This window comes from Copadichromis virginalis, linkage group LG5 (assembly GCF_057382275.1).
Source record: "Copadichromis virginalis isolate Kocher_CV1m ecotype Utaka linkage group LG5, C_Virginalis_male_GT1.1, whole genome shotgun sequence".
Lineage (NCBI taxonomy): Eukaryota > Metazoa > Chordata > Actinopteri > Cichliformes > Cichlidae > Copadichromis > Copadichromis virginalis.
In genome coordinates, this window is record NC_140622.1 from 17375378 (window position 1) to 17386459 (window position 11082).

Consider the following 11082-nt stretch of genomic DNA (forward strand, 5'->3'; position numbering starts at 1 on the left):
TTCAAAGTGAAGAAAACACAACCGTCACAGTACAGCCCATCCCACTCCCGTACGCCTTTAAATAGATTCAAAGTGACCGAATAAAAGTTCAGACAAATGCAATGATGAAGTGTTAACCTCAAAACCTGAAGAAAAATGTTGTCTGTAACAGAAGACTCTGTTAGGGACAACATGCAAGAAGAATGTAAAACGTGACAGACTTCATTATTTGACGTTTAATGTAGCCTGTTTGCACAAAAATATAATAGGTGTTTTGTGCATAAGCAGGATAGTATTATTTTAATCCTGTGTTTTCACGGATACGTGGATGGTGAGAGGGGAGTGGCGCACACCGGAAATTAGCCAACTATTGCTCCTCCGGCTGCTTATAGTTAGTCATAGCCATGGCGCCGGATGAAAAAATTGTAGAGTGGCAAACAAACGAGATAATTGAATCGCTGTTTAACGACGAAAACAGTGCGAGGCCCCGTATGATAGATGGTGATTTGGAGACTGACAGTTCAGGTTAGTGCAGCTTTTGTATGTGAAATATAACGTTTCTTATACCCAACCGAGTAAGCTAGCCACAGTAAGCTAAAACGCTTACTCTGAACGCTTTCATTTTTGAATGGTTGGCATTAAAGTGTTTCCTTGTTTTATTTCTGCTGCAGTCGAAATTCGCTCCTAGCAGACATTAAATAATATTAAAACATGAAGAAGACGTTTTGAGTCTGGCATTTTTAGTCTAATATTATTATTTCCTCTTATACCCCACGGAGTTCATCTCAGTGTCTTCGTCCATTGCTTGTTGTTAGCAGGTCTAACGTAGGATGACTGTCAGTGTTAATATGACAAACGTATTAACCGTGTGCTTCTGTGTTTTTAAAGACGATTTTGACCCGGTTATAATCGCTGATAAACTGAGAGCTGTCGCCGATACCCTGAATAAGGACCCCAATTTTAAAAAAGCATTAGATGAGCTGAAGAAAACCGCAGCAACAGAGGTAAACCCATAAAAACACATCCTTATTTAATGTCCTCTTTGTCATTATTCACACAGCAGCAGGATGATTGTAAACTGTTTTAAGTTTCTAAATCTACAGTGTCCAGTTTGGTTTTGTAACAGCTGAGCTAGATAATGTTAGATCAGGGCTGCCCAATCCCAGTCCTCGAGAGCTACTATCCTGCAGCTTTTAGATGCATCCCTACTCCAACACAGCTGAATCAAATGGTTTGATTACCTCTTCAGCATGCCATCGTGTTTGGCAAAGGCCTGATAACAAGCCATTCATTTGATTCGGGTGTGTGGGAACAAGGATGCATCTAAAAGCTGCAGGACGGTAGCTCTCGAGGACCGGGATTGGGCACCCCTGTGTTAGATAATGGGAAGAGCTTAAAGTCCCAGTTTGATTCTGAACCATATATTTCGGTGTTAGATCATCACCAGAGTCACCATGAAATACATTAAACACAATATTTTAAAAATGGATAGAATTAGTTGCTCTCTTAGAATTAGAGAGCAACTAAAACACTCACCAGGCAGTCTGGGGTTGGACCAGGAAGTAGCAATTCTTCTTAATTCTTCATGAATTCAACAAGGTGCTGAAAATGTTCCTCTAAGGTTTGGGTTTTTCTCAAAATCGAGATCTGCCCCCTGTGAGGCATTTGACTGTAGTTGACTGCAGTCTACTAGCTGTTGTCATGTTCAGTGCACTAAGATATTTGCTTTAAAAAAAAAAAAAAAAAACGACAGTCATGTCATGCCATGCACTAACCAAACACTCTGTTTGGTTAGTGCATGGCTTATATAATAGCTACTAACAAAGATGAGCTGGAAATAGAGCTGGGCGATATGAGATTTTTTCATATCACGATATGTTTTTTTCATTTCAGGCGATAACGATATCTATCACGATATAAGCCAAATAACTATATTTGTAAGATTTAAATGTGCCGTTGCTCACAAGTAAAATGTGAAATAATCAGCAGCTTGTTTTTATTTAAATATTTATTTCCCATAATAAGTTCAACAGGGTAGATGTACTTAAGGAACATGAGACTTTTTCAGATAAATAAAGGCAAATATTGCAAACTACACAAAAGGCAGCCGCTAAAGCGTTTAAGTTTCAAAATAGAACAAACGAAACAGACTAAATTGTCAATTCCACTTAGAAACAAAATATTAATTCTAAAAATAAATCTTAGTTTGTTTTACAGAAGAACAGACAAAACTGACTAACTTTTGTCAATATCAAATAAACTGAGAACTAAAAGGAAATTCTCAATCTCTCCTTGTTGTATAGCTGAGCTTTTCAAACAGTTTTAACAGTTACTTTAGTCTGACAAAAGCCGAATGACGAATTAGCGCTTCCAGTCAGAGACTGAGGCTACGTCCACACGTACACGGGTATTTTTGAAAACGGAGATTTTCCGTTTTCGTTTTAAAAAAATAATCCCGTCCACACATAAAGGCAGAAATGAAGAAAAACGCTGCTATGAACATGCCAAAGCAGCAGGTGGCGCTAGATTCCTAACCGTGCAGAAATGTTGGCCAATCAGAAGTCTAGAAGCCTCGGTGGGAAAAAGTAAACAAAGCTAGGGCATAGAAGCAGAACCGAGTCTTATGTGTGGAGGGACAGTAACTGTGTGTATATGTAAGCATTTAAACACTGCAGAGAGTAGAATTAACAGTAACAGTATTGTAGAAATTCATTTCACCGAAACAATAACGTGGCGCACAGTGTGACGCATGCACCAGTTTATTGTATTTCCAGACTTGCTTTCGGCACAATTTACAGTGCACGCTACTCTGTTTTTTGTCAGACTTGAAATAGCCGAAATACCTTCACACTACGGAGCTTCTATGGCTCTTCCGTTCGACAATCTCTCCGGCATTGGAACCATCATCTGTTTTCTCTTCGGTCACGCTCGGTTGATTTTTCTAGTCGGCACACTCATTTCCTCCATTACGCGCTGGCTGCTTCCCAAACAAACACACGTGCGGCTTGGCACTTGTGCTGTACGTAACAAGTCACGCGACGTGACGCTGCGGCTGTGATTGGTTCGGCTCTGCGCTACTTAGTTTGGATTGGCTGACCTTTTTTTTTTTTTTTTTTGTTTTTTTAAGAGGACAAGAGCGGCGAGGTCTATCGCGATAGCTTAATTTCCCTATCGAGTAAAAGTTATATCGCGATACATATCGTTATCGTTCTATCGCCCAGCTCTAGCTGGAAATATAATAATGTAGTTAATAATAAACCATACTTTATATTAACACTTAATAATAATGGATTGCATTTATATAGTGCTTTTCGAGAAACCTCAAAGTGCTTTACAGTTCCACTATTCATTCACTCACTGTGGAGGCAAACTACAGTTGTAGCCACAGCTGCCCTGGGGCAGACTGATAGGCGAGGCTGCCATATCGCGCCATCGGCCCCTCTGGCCAACACCAGTAGGCGGTAGGTGAAGTGTCTTGCCCAAGGACACAACAACCGAGATTGTCCGAGCCGGGGCTCGAACCGGCAACCTTCCGGTTACAAGACGAACTGCCAATTCTTGAGCCACGATCGCCCATATTTCCAAAGTGTGCCACCTTTAAATAAAATCAATTGAATGAAGATAAATACCCAAAACATGCAGTTACATTCTCCCAAGGTAAACTAAACTAGACCCGAACTCTTTCATGGCATGCATTTTTAATTTGTCTTTGCTATTTGGGCTGATTGGCACCTGATGAATGTAGAAACAAAGTATTACCAGACTTTTTTTTTTTTTTACCTGATTTTTGTTTCTGAGAAAAATGAGATCCACATATGAGGACATTCGTTTTAAATTTCAATAGAACAGTGGCAGTATAATGTCCTCGCACGTGGATATCAGGCCCTTGTAAAGCAAAATTTTGTACTTTGGTCTAGACAACCCTAAATGTGATGTCCACATACAGTGGGGCAAAAAAGTATTTAGTCAGCCACCGATTGTGCAAGTTCCCCCACTTAAAATGATGACAGAGGTCAGTAATTTGCACCAGAGGTACACTTCAACTGTGAGAGACAGAATGTGAAAAAAAAATCCATGAATTCACATGGTAGGATTTGTAAAGAATTTATTCGTAAATCAGGGTGGAAAATAAGTATTTGGTCACCTCAAACAAGGAAAATCTCTGGCTCTCACAGACCTGTAACGTCTTCTGTAAGAAGCTTTTCTGTCCCCCACTCGTTACCTGTATGAATGGCACCTGTTTGAACTCATCATCTGTATAAAAGACACCTGTCCACAGCCTCAAACAGTCAGACTCCAAACTCCGCCATGGCCAAGACCAAAGAGCTTTCGAAGGACACCAGGAAAAGTATTGTAGACCTGCACCAGACTGGGAAGAGTGAATCTACAATAGGCAAGCAGCTTGGTGTGAAAAAATCAACTGTGGGAGCAATCATGAGAAAATGGAAGACATACAAGACCACTGATAATCTCCCTCGATCTGGGGCTCCACGCAAGATCTCATCCCGTGGGGTCAAAATGATCATGAGAACGGTGAGCAAAGATCCCAGAACCACACGGGGGGACCTGGTGAATGACCTGCAGAGAGCTGGGACCAAAGTAACAAAGGTCACCATCAGTAACACACTACAACGGCAGGGAATCAAATCCCGCAGTGCCAGACGTGTTCCGCTGCTGAAGCCAGTGCATGTCCAGGCCCGTCTGAAGTTTGCCAGAGAGCACATGGATGATACAGCAGAGGATTGGGAGAATGTCATGTGGTCAGATGAAACCAAAGTAGAACTTTTTGGTATAAACTCAACTCGTCGTGTTTGGAGGAAGAAGAATACTGAGTTGCATCCCAAGAACACCATACCTACTGTGAAGCATGGGGGTGGAAACATCATGCTATGGGGCTGTTTTTCTGCCAAGGGGACAGGACGACTGATCCGTGTTAAGGACAGAATGAATGGGGCCATGTATCGTGAGATTTTGAGCCAAAACCTCCTTCCATCAGTGAGAACTTTGAAGATGAAACGAGGCTGGGTCTTCCAACATGACAATGATCCAAAACACACCGCCCGGGCAACAAAGGAGTGGCTCCGTAAGAAGCATTTGAAAGTCCTGGAGTGGCCTAGCCAGTCTCCAGACCTCAACCCCATAGAAAATCTGTGGCGGGAGTTGAAAGTCCGTGTTGCTCGGCGACAGCCCCAAAACATCACTGCTCTCGAGAAGATCTGCATGGAGGAATGGGCCAAAATACCAGCTACTGTGTGTGCAAACCTGGTAAAGACCTATAGTAAACGTTTGACCTCTGTTATTGCCAACAAAGGTTATGTTACAAAGTATTGAGTTGTATTTTTGTTATTGACCAAATACTTATTTTCCACCCTGATTTATGAATAAATTCTTTACAAATCCTACCATGTGAATTCATGGATTTTTTTTTCACATTCTGTCTCTCACAGTTGAAGTGTACCTCTGGTGCAAATTACTGACCTCTGTCATCATTTTAAGTGGGGGAACTTGCACAATCGGTGGCTGACTAAATACTTTTTTGCCCCACTGTATGTGGATGCCAGGTCCTAGGAGGTTAATATAATATGCTCTATTGTATGCTGATAATTTAGGAGATAAAGTATTGGTGTCAGTTGAAGAAGATGGATGGATGTGGTCAGAGTTATTAGGATGTTTGTTTTCCGGCTTCTTATAAAGTACCGCCTCCTCTCACCCCAGGCTACAGAGGCTGCATTTGAACGTGGCGTGGAGCTCCTATGTAAGAGTCATGTCGCTCAGAAAGCTGACATTGCTCCAGAGATGCAGCTGATCCAGGCCTCAGCAGCTATTGGACTTTATCTGAAAAACTCATACCCAGAGATGAAAGAGAATGTCAAGACAGCCTTGGCTTCATTCCTCAACAGGCGGGTGGGCAAATGGATCACTGAGAGAGGTGGATGGGTAAGTAAACTTTTAAGATTCAGATCACTTCAGATTTAAGTCTAAATATGACAGTAAACCTCAACCAAAAAAGGTTGACTGGGGTATTGATGACAAGCTGCCGGATGGACTGTGTCGAAACCTTTTCTTCTTCTTTTTTTGTTAATGCAATGACTCAAGAATCTTGGGATTTCCAAATATATTTTTCTGTGTATTAGATGTTAATCATAATAAGGTTGGAGGTCAGACACTGAAAAAAATGACAGCTGAAGTAGCCTTTCAATTGTCCCACTGCAAATATTGGTTAAACAATATGTTTATGTAAATACACTTGTAATGAGTAAGAATACCATGGTAATTTGGGGCTTTTATTGATTTCTTTGAACTGCTCTTTTTCCAGGGTGGAATCACAGTAAGGCATACATCTCATACATTTTCTCCAATCCACACAAGCTCATATATATATATATATATATATATATATATATATATAGGGCTGCTCGATTATGGCAAAAATGATAATCACGATTATTTTCACTGAAATTGAGATCTCGATTATTTGACGATATTTATTTAACAGTAACAATGTATTGAATAATGACTTTAAAGATTGTCAAAAAATAATATAAAATAGTGTGCAAATACTGATAACAGTGCAAATGTTTGCAATATAAAAAATAAATGAAAAATGTAAACATCTATGTTTAGTGAACTTTGCGGTGTTGCTCTGTGGTGCAGCTACGACACTGTAGCAAAGTTTACACACTATGTCTACTTGATCCACGTCTGACTCGCGAACCCATAATGTTTCCACACCACTGAAGTTTTTTTTACCTCTCTTTTCAACCAATGGCAGTCACTCTCCTCTCCAAATAACTTCTGCTTAGCTTTCCGAGCTTCCCTCGGGTCCTCTTAATCAGCGGTCCCCAACCCCCGGGCCTCGGACTGGTCCGGTCCGTGAGTCGTTTGGTACCGAGCCGCGAGAGTTGAGGCTCAGGTGTGAAGTGTATAGTTTTCAGGGTTTTTATCGGTTTTCAGCGTTATTTTGTTATCGTTTTTATCGTTTACTCGGTTTTCCTGGGTCTTTTCACGTGCGTTATGAATAAATTTTCTTTTTTTCGGTACCAGTACTAGTTTAATTTTGTTGTATTTATCCGCGACACCTTAAAGGCCGGTCCATGAAAATATTGTCGGGCATAAACCGGTTCGTGGGGCAAAAAAGGTTGGGGACCGCTGCTCTTAATTGTTGTGACACGTGGTCAAAATGCAGAGAGGTGCACTCGATTTGCCACACGGAGCAGCGCGAGAGTAAAGCACGAGGGAGTGGCTAATAATCGTCATTGTGGCCAAATAGATCAGTCTTAGTCTCATCTGATCATAAAACATTTCTCCAATAAGCATTTTGCTTGTCCAAGCTTGGTACTCTCAGTTGATGGTGATGTAAACTTTCTCTGCTATGTTGACAGTCATCCTGTCAGTTTCCTTTCATGTGATAGTGAGAGTGTGGGTCTTCATCCAGACCTTGACAAAGTGGCAACAAACTAAAAATAACCTGTACTTGCGTACAAGTGTTTGAATTGATGGTTTTGGGATAAGCGGTTGTTTATGAATGGCTCAGAGAGACCTTACCTTCCTTGGACTTTCCCATTTTATAGGTCAATCCACTAAGTGCTGACAAACAAATCATTTTTATACTGCCAAAGAGAAACTATCAGTTATATTTAGTCATGATTACAAAAACAAGAAGTTAATAGGTCTTAATTTTGTCAAGTGAAACAAAACTGTTGAACCTTTAAAACCTCTTATTCAAAGATTTTCATAATTTTGACTCTGTAGATTAGAGAAAATCCAAAATGAAAAACAAATGAATACAGATTAAGGAATAAATAGATGTGTAATGGATGATGAGAATGACCGGTAGTCAGAAAGCATAATAAAGAGATCTGAAATGAGAGAAAACTGATTGATGGCAGATGGCTTCAAACTTGAAGCTTGTTGATTCTACCTTGCTACAGGGACATTTAACCAAATATTTGTGTGTGTGTGTGTGTGTGTGTGTGTGTGTGTGTGTGTGTGTGTGTGTGTGTGTGTGTGTGTGTGTGTGTGTGTGTATTTAAGCCTGTATGCACACTTCTGGGCCTATGTGGATTAGAGAAAATCCAAAATAAATTTGTGCACCTAATTCTTGTTTTGTTTTTGGTTTTTTAAGGTATTTGGGATGTATGCAGTACAGATATTCCACCCTGGTAAAATAACAGTTCAAACAAATAATTAAAATGATAAGTGTATGTAACCAAAGCTCTACAGAAGAGGAGAAAAGTAAGGGTCAGAGAGTCTTTTTGTATAAATGTTTCTAGTGTTTTATTAAAAGGACACTGCACTTTGTCCTGATTGAACTTGTTAAACCTGACGCACTTGGCAAAGTTACTGAGGCTATACTGACTTACTCTACAGGAAATTGCAGATGACCTTGTTATGCAGCATTTTTACAACATGAAATGAACTTTTATCTTAGATGATTTTCGAATCCGTCGGTCATTCTTAGTCTGTCTTTGACCTGAACCACAGTCTTATTTTAGTTAAGTCATCTTTAATTTTGGATTCAGTTGCAGTTCAAAAAATGATTAAAAGACCATTATTGTTGTATTATACACTTTGTGCAATATCTGAAATGTTTCAGTGACATATACAAATTCATGTCTTTTCATTGTGCGTGTTTTGTTACTTTTCAGGGCAAAGTTGCACCTGTTTGAGACTACATCCAGCCAAACCAACCTCATAGAGCTCTACAATCAAACTGGGTATTAATTTCTTAAATGTCTGTTCAGGGTTTTGTTATCACACAGGCAGACATGTTATCACACACTAAGCCTGTTTATTATATGAGAGAGAAGGGGGGAAAAAAACAGAACACTTTCTCATTGAAGTTCCTGCTTGGCTGAGCCCATGTAGTGATTCTTGGCTTTATATGTGGTGGTAAAATAATTGTATTACTTGAAATGCTCTCCCTGAATGGGTTAATAAATAAAGGGCAAATAATATAAAAATATGATACCAGCGGATCTTCACTACATCATGATCTTAAGGGAGAGTCTTTTGAGTAATCAGTGGGGTAGCCTCTAATCATGTCTATTTATTGTCTTTCTAAGTGCTGTCTTTTGGGAAGCTCTAGCATTTCTCAGTAAGGTGAAAATGCTTAGATTAATTAACATTATTTAGTAAGTTTAGGTGTGTTTTGAATTCTTAATGGGGAAAAACCTTAAAAAAGGGATTTGTCCCTTTTGCAAAACATGTTAAGATTTTGACTCCATATGTACCTTAAATCATACTCATTACATTTTGCTATCTTTGATCGAGCTCTAAATTCATGTGTTTGAAAACAGTTTAGTGAAATGCAGGTAGTCTGTCATATCTTGAGCCATCAGATGATGAAGAACCTGCTGTCAGGTTGTTATTTTTATGTCTGCATTTTATTTAATTTTTTTCACGATGACATATTTGCACTGGGAAAAACTGAACAACTTCAAAAGTAGGTACACACGTGTTGCCATTAGGGATGTGCCAATTGCATTAAAATATTAATTTGTATGTCAGCTGGTAAAATATTTTTTATTTTCTTATTTGTTTCTTCTTAATGACTCTAAACAGTAGTGGTATATACTTAAATGTAATGGTTAATCCAACATTATGGACAAGGGTTTTAATTGAAATTATATTTCTAATGCTAAAGTGTAATTCATGTTATCCATGAATTTTCAAATTTGCTGTTTTACAAAAATTCAGAAAAAATAGTAAAGCACTTAAAAGAAAAAGAGACCAACAGAAAGATTAGTTGTTAGTGCCGGCTCAAATTAAGTTCAGTGAATTCATTAATTTTAAGTAGGTTTTTGACAGGATTTCTAAAATAATGTTTGTTTTTCTGTTTCGTCAATGACTGCTTAATCAATTTTAAAAGCATTTGTTAAGCACTGTATCTTTAAATTTAGGAAACTAGATTATACAGTGATGGATAAAAAAAAACAGTTAATGCTAAAGATTTGCTGATGGCAATCGATGAAGCAGATATTAGGAAATCATGGTTATTGGTGCTGTACGATGATGTCATTAAACCCAGCAACAAAAGCAAAAAGATGAAGCAAATAAAAAATGAATGTATATTTGCACATTGTTGTCAGTTAAAAGTGCAACTAAGCTTTTTCTTTTTGTAATTTTTCTAATGATTCAATAAAAAAAGAATTTGAAAATCTTTTCGAGTATCATTGAATTATTGTTGAATTGTATTGAATTACACACACACACACACACACACACACACACACACACACACACATATATATATATATATATATATATGTGTGTGTGTGTGTATATATGCGTCACACCAAAGATGTACTTTTGCAGTATGCAGTATTCAACCCCTAAAAAAATCTAAGCATATTTGCGTATACAAATGCGACCGCAATGATTCCATCTTATGACTTTTTAGCATCTTTGTTTAGTCGTTTTTGTCTTAAAATATTTCCAGAGGACATAGGATAGTTTTTGTGACTAAATATACATTTGAGTATCTTTCCATTCAATGCTGTTTACTGCCAGTGTACGGGGATTATGCATCTATTGATTTAAGCTGATTACTCTGGAATATTAAAGTGTGATAACCTAGGAGTCAAGTTTAACTATAGTCATCATACACACTCACTGGCCATTTCATTAGTTACACCTAGCTGGTAACAGGTTGAACCTCACTTTTTTCCCCTTAATTCTTCCTTGAATAGGTTCAATGGTTCTGGTGTATATTGATGTAATGTTGGCTGCCCATCTCACACTCTTCCGTCACACTCTCCCATTCCACCACATTCCAAAGGTGCTCGACTAGATTGAGATCTAGATATATATATTTTTTAATTTTAGTTTTTTTTTTCATAGTCGTCTCTTCTCCAAGTTTGGTGAGCCTGTTAAAATGTCACTTCAGTTTTCTGTTCCTAGCTGACGAGAGTGGTCTTCTGCTGCTTTATCCCACCTGCTTTAACATATTCATTCAAAGATGCCCTATATCCTGGTTGGAACAAGTGGTTATTTGCGTTGCTGTTCCTTTCCTAGCAGCTCAAACCATTCTCTGTAAACCCTAGAGGTGGTTGTCTGCGGAAAATCCCAGGAGGTCAGCAGCAGTTTCTGAAACTCAGACAG

At 38.7% G+C, this 11082-nt stretch overlaps 1 protein-coding gene across 1 annotated transcript; it reads left to right on the plus strand.

The window, feature by feature from the left end:
- The first annotated feature begins 320 nt into the window (after positions 1-320).
- On the plus strand, positions 321-10141 carry LOC146709255 (uncharacterized). The gene is made up of 4 exons (XM_085456283.1): positions 321-504; positions 868-983; positions 5695-5916; positions 8628-10141. The coding sequence occupies exons 1-4, from the start codon at positions 384-386 to the stop codon at positions 8646-8648; spliced, it is 480 nt and encodes a 159-aa protein (XP_085312409.1). The 5' UTR covers positions 321-383; the 3' UTR covers positions 8649-10141.
- Positions 10142-11082: the final 941 nt, after the last annotated feature.

What these genes read in the sequence shown, in the direction of transcription:
- LOC146709255 (XM_085456283.1), top strand. Translation starts at nt 384, where the DNA reads ATGGCGCCGGATGAAAAAATTGTAGAGTGGCAAACAAACGAGATAATT. An exon ending in AGAAAACCGCAGCAACAGAG is followed by an intron (nt 984 to 5,694) that starts GTAAACCCATAA and finishes CTCTCACCCCAG; the next exon opens with GCTACAGAGGCTGCATTTGA. An exon ending in TCACTGAGAGAGGTGGATGG is followed by an intron (nt 5,917 to 8,627) that starts GTAAGTAAACTT and finishes GTTACTTTTCAG; the next exon opens with GGCAAAGTTGCACCTGTTTG.